Raw genomic sequence first — 14,061 nt, forward strand, 5'->3', positions numbered from 1 at the left:
GGCCACATACCTGGAAAGAAAGGCCCGTGCTGAACATAAGCACTAATACAAACTCGAAGTACTGGTCGATAGACCACAGAGATTCAACCACACCTTCAGCGTAATTGACAAAGAAATTCAAGGCTGCAGGGGTTAATACCCAGTAGGAGAAGGCAAGTCCAGCATAGAAGAGCAAGGAGGAACCAAAGACAATTGGCCCCAGAAACCTTCTCTCAGCCTTGGTCAGGCCGGGAAGGACAAAAGCTATAATCTCATACAAGATCACTGGGCTCCCTAGTAGAAGCCCGCAATAACCCGAGACCTGCACCGCAGAACAACAAGATCATCTTTCTTGTTCATTTGATGCCTCTATCTGTCTATCTGATAATTAATTAGCTAGTTGAAGTTGAAGACCTTTAAAGTTGTGAAGAAAAATTCTCCTGGAGCAAGCTGCAGAAACCGCACACCCTGAGTTTTGACGGGAGCTTCAAGAAAGACAATAAGATCTTTGGAGAAGGCGAAGCATCCCAAGATTGCAGCTCCCACAGCCAAAACCGAGACAAATATCCTCTCCCGGAGCTCCTCGAGATGATCGAATATAGTCATTTCTTTGTCATCAGGGAGCTCCTCTTTACGGGGATAGAGAAACTCATAGACCGAACTTGCTCTATCTTCTTGCTCAGCTGTGTATGTAACGGAATCCATCAATCAACACATTTGATTTTAAATAATAAAAAAAAGCAATCAAAGAAAGGTAAGAGTTTCTCGTATTACCTGGTGGTCTGTCTTCTACAGCAGAGCCAGCGCCGGGGGAGGACTCCGTTGGTGAATCGTCAGAATTATCATCCAGAGCTGACAAGCGGCCTAAGCCTTTGCTCCGGCGTTGCGTCACAGCGTATCGGAGTCCAGCTCTCCTCCACGAACTGCAGAAATTTACAGCGTGAGGAGGCTTTGTAGGCGAATCCAAGTTGCGAGTGGTGAGGCGGAAATGGTGGACTAGAGCAGAGCTGGTGGTGCTTGTGCTGCCCATCTCTAGAATCCCAAGAGCTTCAGAGAAGGAACGATTGGTTCCGGTCGAGTTTCGTTGCCCACATCTGATATTTCCAAAACCCAATCCTTTATTTTGCCATTTTTTTTTTTTTTTTTTTTTTTTTTTTTTTTTTTTTTTTTTNTTTTTTTTTTTTTTTTTTTTTTTTTTTTTCGGTTGAACACTTTCCTCACAAAACTTGCTAACACGGTGTAAAAACGAGGAAAAACGGCTTTTTCATACCCCGACAATAGTCCTGTGTTGAATTCATACATTTGACTAATAATCTGGCCTAAACATACCTTATGTTTCTATATATTTGAATTCCACACCCCAACTTCGAAACTAATACACCAAGTATAATTTATGTGCCAAAAAATACAAAAACGTGTTTCACGACTAACTCTGTTAAGCTTCCGTTTAAGCGTTCTGACGTGGATTCCACATGTGCACAGCGATCCAGACGACGTCGTTTTGGCAAAACGGAGAATGAAAAATTTTGGCCAAAACGACGTCGTTTTTTATTTGTCTCAAAAAATCTCTCTTCATCTCTCCCGAAACTCTCTCTACGGCGGAAGAACCCTAGAATTTGGGGGTTTTCAATTTCGACCCAATCTGAAGGAGATGCATCCAATGTATTCATCATCTAGTTCGGGTAAGTAATAATTTGTGTTTTGGTTGATTTTAGTTATTCAATTTCGATAAAATATATGCGAATTTTGATTTGGGAATTTGGCTAAGGGTTGAAAGCGAGCTACAGTCGTCGTGGACAAGAAAGAGGGATACCTAGAAAATGTAGATGTGGTGCAGTGTCTGTAATCAAGACTTCAGAAACATTGAAGAATCCAGGGAGGATATTTTATTGTTGTCCTTATGGCTCAAAGGAGAATAGTGGTCATTTGTTCAAATGGACTGATTTATCTATGGTGGAAGAGATGGAAGAGGTTGAGAGTGTTGTTGAGAAGATACAAGTAGATGTGGGAAGCTTAGAGAAAGGCTTACATGATGTGGAAGCTGAGATGAAGAGTCTAGCAATGAAAAGCAATGGAAGTGAAATAGAAGGCATAAAAGCTGTTGCACAAGGATGTGAGAAGGAGATTGGAGAACTCAAAGCCATGATCGTTTGTTGTGAGAAAGAGATTCAAGCATTACGTAGCTTCAAAAATTTGATTGTGTGTATTGTAGTCATGTTTGTGCTATATGCTTTAATCTTTTAAGCAATAAGCAAAACCCGTTTATGTAATGGTAATGGAGCTAAAATGCTATAAAGAAATGCTATAAAGAGAGTTGTTTTAGATGATTCCATTTAGATGACAAAGATTTTAAAAACATCTGATTCAATAAGCAGACAAAAAACAAGCATCCTACATCTTAAACCATATACCAAAAAACCATCATCCTAAACATTCAATCCAAACAACATGATCCAAAAAACCATCATCCTAAACATTCAATCGAAACAACATCATCCTAATCATAAGCTATAAAACAACTAATCAGCAAGTGAAATCTGTGATGGTTGGCTTGATTGGCTTGGTTGACTTGCTTGACTTGCTTCACTTGGACCTTCCCCTTGTGTTTTCCTTGGCTTATAGCGATGGACTCCAATATTAGGACAACTTCTTGCGTTATGTCCTACCGTGCTACAATTAGCACAACGCAAAGTAATTCCTGCTCTGCTAATTTTCATCTTCTTTGGTGGAGCGACATCTTCTACAACCTTTGCTTTCTTTTTCCTTTTCTTTGGAGATTCATTTTTGCCCTTGATTCGTTTTTGTATCTTCTTCCGCCCTTTAGTTGGCTCTCTAGGTGGTGGTTGAAGCTCTGTTTCACCAGATTTTCTCCAGAAGTACATACCATTAACTCCCCTCATTGTCTCATTGTATTGAGCCACCCATCTTGATGTCAAATACCAGTCAGAGTTAACAAAATCCTCAGGCTTCAGATTCTTCTTCATCCCAATTACACGCAATACATGACGGCAAGGAATTCCTGTCATACTCCACCTTCTACATGCGCATGTTTTCGCATTCATATCAACCCTGAAACCATGATGAACATGTTCGGTCACCTCATAATGACCATTGCCACAAGGGATTACCTGACAATACTTCATGTGTCGCTGCTCTTCTTTAATGGTCTTAGCAACTTTCTTAGTATACTTCCCCTTGTGCTTTTCAGCCTTCTTTCTTCTCATTTCATTTCGGATCAGGCATTGTCGTCTTATGGTCTCCAACATTGCTACCAATGGCATCTCTCTTGCTTTGTTAATAGTATTGTTGAGCTACCAAGCTCTATCGTTGCCTTCACCATCTCCACCATCATTGACTCCTTCTTGACCAGCTCTATCATTGCCTAGATCTTCACCAGCTCCATCACCATTGTGTTCTTCTTCACCAGCTCCATCATTAGAAATCTCATCCTTCTCTATATAGAGTTCTATTGTTCTTGTCCACATCGCAGCTGAACACATTCTCTGGAAACTATCGGATCCATCATACAACAACTTCAACTCTGTGAACAACTCGTATGGGTATTTAAACCATATCCTTTGCCCAATCATAGACAACCCAATCGACTCCACCATGTTTGTAAATATTGTCTCCGCCTTGCATTCAAGACTATGAGTCTCGCCTCCAACATATGCAATCACAACACCATTGGCGACTTCAAACTTTCCATTATAGTAGATTATGAATATTGGATCTTCAGGTCTACAAAAAACAAAACCAAATATTGTTCAAAACCGAGATTTTATCTAACACACACACACAAATCATACACGACTTATACAAACACCCACTATTATAACACATTTTTGATGCAATTACACAATACAATTCAACAAACTATCCAATCGAGATTTTCTCTAACACACACACACGATAATCAATCGACCAACAATGAGGAGGATGAAAAAGATTTTTCGAAAATTACCGGTTTGGAACTCTAGGTGCGACTTCCGAACCACCTTCATCCCCGGGAATCATTGCTGTCGGCTTCAGAAGACGATAATCTCCTTCAGATTGGGTCGAAATTGAAAACCCCCAAATTCTAGGGTTCTTCCGCCGTAGAGAGAGTTTCGGGAGAGATGAAAAGAGATTTTTTGAGACAAATAAAAAACGACGTCGTTGTGGCCAAAATTTTTCATTCTCCGTTTTGCCAAAACGACGTCGTCTGGATCGCTGTGCACATGTGGAATCCACGTCAGAACGCTTAAACGGAAGCTTAACAGAGTTAGTCGTGAAACACGTTTTTGTATTTTTTGGCACATAAATTATACTTGGTGTATTAGTTTCGAAGTTGGGGTGTGGAATTCAAATATATAGAAACATAAGGTATGTTTAGGCCAGATTATTAGTCAAATGTATGAATTCAACACAGGACTATTGTCGGGGTATGAAAAATCCGTTTTTCCGTAAAAACGACCTCGTATAGAGATAACAAGGGAGCTTTTTTGGGCCTTACCACTATGGCCCTTGATTGTTGGATATAGCCCATTAAGGCCCATACAGGGATGAATGATAATTAATGGTTGATTGGTTTCAGCAGCAGAGTGAGTGAGTGAGGGGGCTGGCCTGCGTAATTTTCCCGCCAAGTTGGGTTCCGGATGGGCAAAGAGATTATTCCGGCGGCGGAGAAATCCCTAAATCTGATTCGCGGGAGACTCTGCGATCCTAGTTATGTCTTCAGACCTCTTTCCGCTTCGTCAGACAGCAACTACAGGTCTGATTGCTTCACCACTTTGGTAACGAATTCGATTTATATTATTATACCCTAAGTCGTACCTAATACACAAATTTGTGGTTGTCTAACACACAGTAAGTTGAAGTTCATTGTATCAACCTCTATCACGGAGGGATGCAACAATTCCATCTTGCTTCTCGGCCCTCGTGGCTCTGGAAAAGCTGCTGTAAGGCTCCCTACTCTCTCCCCGTCCCCTCCCTTCTTGGCGTTTTATTTTATTTTCTTCTAAATGGGTTGATTTCAGGTCTTGGATCTCGTTGCTGGTGATTTATTGGAGGAGTTCCCTGATTCAGTATCACTGGTATGTGTGATATCTATCGCAGTTTTTTTAATCTCATCCCATCTTATCGTATCTTACACTACCAATCTCAAATTATGGTGCAGATCAGATTGAATGGTCTCTTGCATAGTGATGATAACTGTGCTTTTAAGGTCTGATCCCTTAGAATTCTCAATTCCTTAAGGATACACCTTTATAATAATATATTCACCGACTTTACACTGATTTTTTCAGGAAATTGCCAGACAGTTGTGCATGGAACACCACCTGCTCTTCTCCAAAATGGTATGCCTTTGTTCTCTCCAAATGTTCTTTTTTCTTTTTCTCCTCTTAGCTGTTTTAGCCAATGCCTCAATTGGCCTTATTCTTCCAGGCATCATTGGATGAGAATTCACAGTTCATAGTGGCCATGTTGCGGTGAGTTCATTTAAATGAGCCTTTTTGCTATGTTTGATATTTAACGCAGACGAAACTGATAGAGGTATTTCAGGGAATGTGGACTAGCACATAAGACGATCATCTTTGTGCTTGATGAATTTGACATGTTTGCACAGGCAAGAATTCTGATTTTCTTATAACTTGCTAATTTGTATTCTTACTCGTTTTCCCTTTGATATAGCAGAACCTTTGTCTTGATATACAAAGGAATTGGACATTGGTGTTTTCTATCCACTCACCCTATTTATTACCTGGTTATAATATAATAGGGAAAGCAGCGGTTGCTATACAGTTTGCTGGATGCTATGCAATCTGTAACATCACAAGCTGTTGTCATCGGTATCAGTTCTCGATTGGTATGAGCATGCCTATATAGATATACATGTTTTGGGTTTTACAAATTGTTTCTTTTTACTTTTATCATTCTACAACTGTATATTGTTTTTGTTTGATGACAGCTGACTTTGGTTGTTGTTAACTGTACTCTGGTTCAAAATCTTATAATATCTCTCACCACAGGACGCTGACCAACTTCTGGAGAAAAGAGTGAGATCTCGCTTTTCACACAGAAAAATATTGTTTCTTCCTCCATCCAGGGAAGAATTTGACGGGTAATGAGCAGCCAGCTTCTTTTCTGTTATTACTTATTAGCCGTCAGCTATTTTTCCAATGAACTTATTTAACTAATCGAAACTATATATCTAGTTTGTTGGAACACCTGCTCTCTCTACCAGCAGACTCAAGCTTCCCCAACGGATATGTTTCTCGGTTCAATGAAAAGATTAAGGTTTTAATATCCACTCCCAATTAGTACTGTGACACTCTTAGCTTTTCTGTGATGGTTAATTCTTCTTCTGAAGAACTGATACTTGTACCAATTTCAAAAAAAATAAAAATAAAAACACCTTCTGTGCAGAATATAACATCAGACACGAGATTTAAAGACATACTCAGGACATTATTTAATGCCAATTCTACCGTGAACAGTTTGCTGAAGTTTATGTAAGTTCTTCGGTTAGTGAGATGTTTCCTTAAGATGTCATTTCCTCTGTGTTGAGTCTATCTCTTGATGTTAGATTCCGCGCTGTTTCTTTAATGAATTTGGAATCTGGCCTCCTCTCTCTTGAGAACTTCAAAGCAGCACTTTCAAGTATGCAAAGGCAACCAAAGTTGGAAGCCGTTAGAGGTATGATAAGCTGCGGTGTTGCTTCTACATTTTCCTAGGGAACATCAATTGACATTATCTTTGTTGAGCAGATTGTTCCATACTGGAGCTTTATCTCCTGGTATGTATGAGGAGACTAGAAGTGAAGGAGCAAAGCGCATACAACATCATTAGTGTGATGAAAGGTAATCTGTAAGCTTGGCTTAATAGAAAATGCAGGTTGCACTACTATGAAAATGATTTGAGATTTCATGTGTTCCAGAGTATAAGACGATACACGATTCTTTTCAAACCTCGGACTACTACGCACAAAATGTCTGCCTACGGGTATGTTTACAGCTCTCATGAGATGCCATGGTTTATATGTGGTGGTCTAAATGGTTGACATGACAGGCATTTGAGCACCTAAGAGAGCGACAAGTTATATGCTACACAGAGAATAGAGGACAGTCTCAGACAGGTGAGTACCGTCCCATGAAGCTTTTGATATCAGCCTCTGAGCTTCATCAGGGAATGAGATCTCATGCGTGTTGCCCCGTAAGCCTCCTTTTTCATCTATACCCTCCTTTTCTTCTCTTTACTTTTGTAAACTGATTTCAACTTCGTGATAATTTTTCCCTCCGCTGGAACAGGCCATCCTTCTCAAGTTATTGGACCATTGATCTCTGTGTTTTTGTCCCTTGGCATAAGACAGTCTCTGAAAGTCCTGTGATATGTAATATTACTTCATGGGAAAAGCTACTTTGGTTCAAAAACAGTATCTTTAGTTTTAGTTTTGCTTTTGCTTTTGCTTTGTGTTTTCATGTAAAGGGAGAGAGCATGTCAAAACAATACTTGCTCAGTTTCTGATTACCAATCTTTACACAAACAAGACTTCAAGTAGGCAACTTTCTCTAATACATACACCCAAACCCATTCGATCTCATCATTAAACCCTTCTACTCATACAATTACACCTCATGCTAACAATTAAAACCCATACAAATTGAACATCTTAATTCACAATTTCCAGATCAACTCTATCTCTCTCCCTTTCTGTTGTTGCACCAACGAAGTTTGCTCTCCAGCTCCACCCTTCCACCAGGTTTGATTACACAGAGTTGCTCCGAGTCTATTCTCTTTCTTCTCACTTGTGCTTCCAGGCTGGCCCAGGAAAATTATGGACTCCATAAAAATGGCTTTTTCATTTTGCCTTCTACAAGGCAATGGTCTCAGGCTCTGAGAAGCAATCAGAGGTGATCCGTCTTGCTTTTCTTCAGCAGCTTTGACATATGGTTCACCTGCTCATGACTTTCCTTAGCCCCGCCTCTCAGCCATTGAATAGCCTCAGCTGCCGCATCTTTCTCAGCACTCTTCTTGTTGCTGCAAGGTTGTCCTATGATCTGTGTCTCATTAAATTCTACTGTTGTTTGGAACTTGTTGTTCATCAATTGCTTAGTCTTATAAATTGGTGCTGCATAACCAGCCCTAGTGAGTACTGTTTGGAGCTGACTCTTGGAATTGTCACCCCCCGGCCCACTTTCGGTCCTTGAAAGCAATGTCGGTTTTGTTGACAAAGCCGATGTTTCTAAAGGCCTACGTATTTGGCGACCAAACACAAATCTCCCATCACATCCATCCCCAGAGACTAACAACCGTATAGCTGATAAGAGTTCACGGTGTGCTTGCACGTCCATTTTAGGATTAAGTAGCTGGAATGTTTTTTAAAAGTATCACAACTCAGATGTGGATTCCCTAACCAGATCTGTTATCACAGTAGAAATACCTGACAGAATAAAACAACAACAAAGCCACAAAGGTGGGTACTTTTGAGGTTTTGTGAAACTCACTTTGTTCTGTATCAGCTCGTCAAGCTCTTTCTTCAAGGTTTGGCATATCTCTGCAACAGCAGGTTTCATGAAAAACTCCAAGTATCCTCCCAACATTTTCAGGTGGCCATCCTGCCAAAAATCCCAAAAACAAGAAGTTGGGAATGAAATTGCTGTCAATTCTAACAACAAAAACATGAGAACAAGAAAGACCGATAGAGTAAAAAGCTCACAATGTCTCCTTTGGAGATGCTACCGCCAAAGAGGATAAGAGTAGAGTCAGAGACAGCTGTCGAATCCCTCAAGAAAACAGAGTTCACTTTTATCTTCTCGTTGAACACCAACCACGGATATGGTATTTTTGTTTCCCGTGCATTTACAGAATTCTATGAGAAAAACAACAAAAAAAATGAATGTCATAAATTTCCAACCAAAGTATACTATCATTAATTTTCACTGGACGGATGCGTACTGAATAAAGAAGAACTTGGCCATCCTCCATCGTCTTCAGGGAAAATGATCTCTCATTATGCTGCATGTGTCATATATATAGATGCTCAATAAAGCAAACTGCTGAATAGAGAGAGGCCACTGCAGGGCAACTAAATTCACGAGAAGTACTCACCACAACTGAGCAGATTCCTGGATACATGCCATAACAAATAACGGCTCTGGTAAGATTCGCATCATTCCCCTCTGAATTGCAGATCGATTTGTTTCCATCTATGAGTCCAGTATCCTTAAGTAATGAGAAGAACTCTTTTCGGAGAGAATCAATAGCTCTCAGCGACTGTATTGACAGAAAGTTTTTCCAGCAGTAATCATATACAGCAGACTCTTCCTCAGCGTTTCTCCACCCCTCATATGCCCGAACAAGTGCAAGATGATCACTGTGATCCCGTGAAAACTGGAATTTTGCAGCTTCTGCGAGCTGGGAAAGTTAAAAACGAAACATCATATTCTATGGTCTTTCAGAGGACACAAGAATTCTCAACACTACGTCCAAAGAGAAGAGTTTTACCGTAATTAACTCAAGGTCAAGTCACCTTGACTAACAGAGAGACAGAAAACGATAAATGCTAATGAAGAGCTTTACTGTAACTAACTCAAGATAAATGATATAACTATACAGTACAACGTGGGAGAAGGACTTACATCTTTCTTGTCCTGAGGTGTCAAGAAAGGATCTCTTACACTCAGGCCAGCGACAACAGTCAATATGGGATCAAGGCAACCAAGAATAGCTCCTAGTATGAGCATTTTTCCAAGCTTTGGCTCCATGGGAAGCTTGGACAAATAACGACCTGCAAAGAATTTCAAAAACATGAGATAAATTTCAGTCCTGCTGCTCAAAACTGTCATGATTCAGCATATTTCCTCATACCTAGAGTTGTGAGGTATTCATTCTCATCTAATGCGCCTATTATCTTCAGATATTCTATGGCCTTTTGAACCTGCGGGAAAATTTGAAGAAACAAAATTACTGTCTCGTTGATTATTATAAGTTTGGTTCAAATCAAACACCTTCACTTGAGTAAAGTTCTAAATCAGAAAATCTTACCAAAGAATTAAACAAATAAGACGTACCGCTAGTAGTTCGGGAGATTGCAGCGCCCTTGACAAGAACTCGGATATGCTCCCGAGATTTAAGCTTTTGATTTGCAGACACAGTGACTGTAAAGGCGTCCTCAAAATTTCAGGCAACTGATATTCTGTAAAAGCTTCATATACACACTTTGGGTAAAGATGATAACACTGCCCAGGTCGAACACGACCGGCTCGTCCTCTTCGCTGCAATCACAAACAGAGCATGAGAATCAACAAAAAAAAAACAAAATATATCACTAAATGTAAGCCTACGGAGCTGTCAGAGAATTAAACTTGTTGGCAATGAATAATCATACTCAATTTTACTGGTCCAGTGTATTTGAAATGCAACTCCGCATAAGACAAACAAAGAACATCTAATAGCTGATAATTTTACGTCTACTAATCCCTCTATTTGTTCCTGTCGCATAAAATTGACTAATGGCCATTCCTATTATGAATCTACAGTATGGGGAATCGGCTCTGTAGTCTCATTAATACAGTTTGATTCTCAAAAGGTATCAACTCAACTCTAACAAACTAAAAATACCTGCTGAGCTGAAACCTTGGAAATCCAAGAAGGAAGCAAACAGGGAGTATTGTTTAATGCATCATAGGAGGTCTCTTTTGCCTTTCCACAGTCGATGACAAAAGCAACATCATTAATCGTGATGCTCGTTTCTGCGATATTGGTGGCCAGAATTATCTTTCTTACTCCACTTGCAGGTTCTTCAAATATTAACCTCTGCATTTACTCAAACATAAAGTCAATGGTTAATGATAGATATGTTTTCTTTCAAATACATGTTCCAGGTGCACAGAATTGGTAATAGCTCTGCAACGGATGAACACTAGCATATGATACGGGTTGACATCAGGAGAAAAAAGTATAAATCACCTGCTCAAAACTTGCCATAGAACCATGGCAGGCAAGCAACATAACCCGATCTGGGTTGCCAAAAATTGGATGAATCTGCAGTTTTTCTTTCAGAGAGCTGATATCATCCCACCCAGTCATAAAAACTAAAATACCACCAGGACCCTCATTCTCACATATATCGCAAAGGAGAAATTCTATGAGATTAAAACCAATGCAATCAGGATTCCAACAAGATAAAGACTCTTGAGTCTCAGGGCTAAACTCCTTGAAGTCAGCAGCTCCCAGTGCGTCCTGTTTACATAAGGGAAAAAGAAATGAGGAGGACCTATCATGTAGAATTGAGCTACTGATATTCTTATTCAAATACCTCAACAACAAAGGCAATTTGGCTCTTGCGTTTTTTTGGGATCTGTTTGTTCATCTTCCACATTCTTTCTTGACCATAATCATCAATTTGATTGTATGGAGTCAATCTATACCTGGTCATCTCCAGAATATCCTCTAGGAAATGACTGCGGACTGGATATGTAAATCCCTATATAGTGAGGAAGACAAAATATTAGTAGGTATTACTGAGGTTAATCAGAGGATATCGATCCAAGGAATATCGAATCAGCCAACATTTAAATATTTGAAATGTTCTAGCGAGAATAAACAAAAATATTCATCCAATCCCATGAAGATTGAATAGTTCCAGACAACCTCCTCACTAGTATATTCTGTTTCTTACTTACTGGGATGTGAATGACACCTGCCCCACCAAAGTATGACGAAAAAAGCTCAGCATCTAAAGTTGCACTCATCAGAACCAGCTTAAGCTCTGGGCGACGAGATAGCAGCTCCTTAAGAATGATAAGAAGGAAATCTGAAACACAAAAGTAATATAGTAAGACACCAAAATCAGGTTAAGTGCCTACAAATGAGGAGTTGCGTGATAAGCACAACTTTACCTTCATTCATTCCACGCTCATGAATTTCATCCACGATAACATGAGTAACACCTCTTAAATTTCTATCTACCAACAACCGTCTCAACAAAATGCCTGTGGTGCAGAAGAGTAGGCGGGTATCTCTTCCTCTAACACCTTCCAATCGAACTTTATATCCAACCTTTCACCAAAAAAAGCCACATCGAGCTTAATTATGTAGTAAAATAAGTGAGGAATTCCAAGTATAGAAGCATATAGAAGCATGCAGAGTTAAAACTTACGGATTCACCCAACTGCTCTCCTCTCTCGTAAGCAACCCTCTCCGATACAGACATAGCAGATATTCTCCTTGGCTGAGTACATATGATACTGCAAAAAGCTCCACGGTTTGCTTCAATCTCGGATTCTAATATAAACTGCGGAATTTGTGTGGTCTTGCCACAACCTGTTTCTCCAGAGATAACAATAACCTGTAAGACGAACATTTATGTGGGTAATCGTCAAAACTAATACAAAACAAAGAAGATTTTCAAGTTGAGCACAAGCGTTCTCTTCTTTGCAGACCTGATTTTGTGAAATTGCTGTCAATACTGAATCCCTTTGCTTGGAAGCAGGGAGACTTCTCCGAGATTTCACCATTCTTCGGCCTTCTACTGAAGCCTAATCAATGGAACACGTCAAAAATAAAATGGATGCTGAGGGAGAATAGTAAGTTTAGTATCAAGGACCTAATAGGCTAATATAAATATTAGAAAGGAGAGTACACAGAACCTCCCAATATTCCTGTCGATCACGCAGCTGTAAACTCCTTCGCCAAAGAATTTTGTCCAGCGTATTTTTGCTGGCAGGCATGGGCTCTGGTTGCTCAAAAAGCCATTCATCGGGACTGCTAATTCTACTAGTTCTTGCTAAGGAATTGGCAGGGAATCTATCTGATTTTTTACTGAGGTATTCTCTGAGGTAAGCTTCGACTCTTAGAAGGAAGTCAGTATGCAAATTCACCTGTCAAATTTGTTGTATATTTTAAATCAGAGAGGACGCAAGAACAATAAGAGAGCGAGGGAGCAGCAGATAATACCTCCCTCTGTGGCTTCTTGTCATCAAGATCAAACCTATAGTTGGGGAGTGGGATCTTACTGAACACAACAACCTTAGCATATGCATGACTGTCAAAAGAAAAAGAAAAAAAAAAGATATATACATAAAGAAACTGTACTTTTGAGAAGAAAAAAAAGAGTGTGATTGATGATGTTAGAGGGGAGGGGGTACACCTATACAATCCCAGGGTTGTAGCCAGTGCAGCAAGTTTATCAAAATCCCTTCTATCTTTTTTCTCCCTGGAAACAACTTCTTGCTTTACAGAATCTTGCAAAAGCATAGACAAGTTCCTATTCCATTCATCCAAGTTGGCACAATGAAAGGTACCCTGCTGCAAAGCAAAATTGATATATGTATATGGTTCCAGTTCAAAAAGAATGCTGCTACTCGAAATAGCAGCAAAATCAATACAACAGCCGCCATTGTAAGAGCATTAATAAGCTCTACAAGAAGGTATGCAAGAAAAGAAGAAGAAGAAGAAGAAGTTTACCGGTTCGCGATCCTCGGAGACGCGGTCATCATAAGCGGAGACATAGCGAACGGGAGAGAGAGGAAGAGGATGGAAGGTGTAATCGGAACGACGGCGCTGGTGAGGCGGAACGTAGAGGGAAGGAGGAAGACGATGATGATCTTTCATCGGAAAATCCACAAACTCTCTCTGATGATAACAAGTCAAACAAAAGAGAGAGAAGATCTTCTCCGCTGCTTCTCTCTCTATCTCCAAGCAACACTGTACTTGCCTGTGCCAATTTTACCTTACTACCCCTCACAAATTTCGCCAGTTTGGGTTTTTGCAGTCAAAGTAAGTTTTAAAATGATTTGCCCAACAAAAAAAAGCAAAAAGTAATTAAAAGTTTAAAACTGCTGAGAGGAAATTATATAAAAGGATGTTTCAAGTTGCTCACATACGTTATGATATGATCGTGACTTGTGGAGTCTTTCTCAGAGCCAAAAAAACAAACAAGAAAATCACAAAAGGTACAACAAATTTGGAAAAAAAATAGAAAAAAAGACAACAAGGGTCCTTCTTATTACGACGATCTCTGACAAAATGAACAATCTCAGTAGGTGTAACCTTTGACAAACATTCCTTTCTTGGCGTCCTCGTTCTCGCCCTCGGCTG

At 39.9% G+C, this 14,061-nt stretch overlaps 4 protein-coding genes across 7 annotated transcripts in view; 1 reads left to right on the forward strand and 3 right to left on the reverse strand.

Moving 5' to 3' along the window:
- The window catches only part of LOC104710017 (sec-independent protein translocase protein TATC, chloroplastic), a 4,772-nt gene extending 3,665 nt beyond the window's left edge, over nucleotides 1-1,107 (reverse strand). Inside the window, exons 1-3 of the mRNA XM_019230370.1 lie at nucleotides 754-1,107; nucleotides 394-662; nucleotides 11-301 (exon numbers count right to left, since the gene is read on the reverse strand). Coding sequence (XP_019085915.1) covers nucleotides 11-301; nucleotides 394-662; nucleotides 754-1,009 — 816 coding nt within the window. The 5' untranslated portion in view covers nucleotides 1,010-1,107. The remainder of the gene's footprint in view (nucleotides 1-10; nucleotides 302-393; nucleotides 663-753) is intronic.
- Nucleotides 4,564-7,399, forward strand: LOC104710021 (origin of replication complex subunit 4-like). Its single transcript, XM_010426547.2, has 16 exons — nucleotides 4,564-4,732; nucleotides 4,829-4,919; nucleotides 4,998-5,054; nucleotides 5,138-5,185; nucleotides 5,268-5,318; nucleotides 5,407-5,450; nucleotides 5,524-5,587; nucleotides 5,741-5,827; nucleotides 5,991-6,082; nucleotides 6,177-6,258; nucleotides 6,388-6,473; nucleotides 6,548-6,657; nucleotides 6,729-6,821; nucleotides 6,899-6,963; nucleotides 7,030-7,173; nucleotides 7,269-7,399. Exons 1-16 carry the CDS (start codon nucleotides 4,617-4,619, stop codon nucleotides 7,296-7,298), a joined length of 1,260 nt encoding a protein of 419 aa, XP_010424849.1. The 5' UTR covers nucleotides 4,564-4,616; the 3' UTR covers nucleotides 7,299-7,399.
- LOC104710019 (DExH-box ATP-dependent RNA helicase DExH5, mitochondrial) lies at nucleotides 7,457-13,717 on the reverse strand. 3 transcript variants are annotated; one of them, XM_010426544.2, is made up of 19 exons: nucleotides 13,429-13,688; nucleotides 13,112-13,269; nucleotides 12,919-13,006; nucleotides 12,612-12,842; nucleotides 12,405-12,500; nucleotides 12,122-12,310; nucleotides 11,862-12,021; nucleotides 11,646-11,776; nucleotides 11,279-11,446; nucleotides 10,930-11,202; nucleotides 10,582-10,776; nucleotides 10,032-10,235; nucleotides 9,829-9,898; nucleotides 9,600-9,748; nucleotides 9,070-9,375; nucleotides 8,917-8,976; nucleotides 8,678-8,830; nucleotides 8,466-8,576; nucleotides 7,457-8,327 (listed from the first exon to the last, which is right to left on the reverse strand). In XM_010426544.2, the coding sequence occupies exons 1-19, from the start codon at nucleotides 13,573-13,575 to the stop codon at nucleotides 7,866-7,868; spliced, it is 3,351 nt and encodes a 1,116-aa protein (XP_010424846.1). In that variant the 5' UTR covers nucleotides 13,576-13,688; the 3' UTR covers nucleotides 7,457-7,865. The 3 variants fall into 3 exon arrangements, with proteins under 3 accessions (XP_010424846.1, XP_010424847.1, XP_010424848.1); XM_010426545.2 differs by having other exon boundaries at nucleotides 7,866-8,327; nucleotides 13,112-13,266; nucleotides 13,429-13,717; XM_010426546.1 differs by having other exon boundaries at nucleotides 8,077-8,380.
- The window catches only part of LOC104710018 (fructose-bisphosphate aldolase 3, chloroplastic), a 7,810-nt gene continuing 7,549 nt past the window's right edge, over nucleotides 13,801-14,061 (reverse strand). For both annotated transcript variants that reach the window (XM_019230373.1, XM_019230372.1), the window contains exon 6: nucleotides 13,801-14,053. In XM_019230373.1, coding sequence (XP_019085918.1) covers nucleotides 14,000-14,053 — 54 coding nt within the window. In that variant the 3' untranslated portion in view covers nucleotides 13,801-13,999. The remainder of the gene's footprint in view (nucleotides 14,054-14,061) is intronic.

Source organism: Camelina sativa, chromosome 9 (assembly GCF_000633955.1).
Source record: "Camelina sativa cultivar DH55 chromosome 9, Cs, whole genome shotgun sequence".
Classification (NCBI taxonomy): Eukaryota; Viridiplantae; Streptophyta; class Magnoliopsida; order Brassicales; family Brassicaceae; genus Camelina; species Camelina sativa.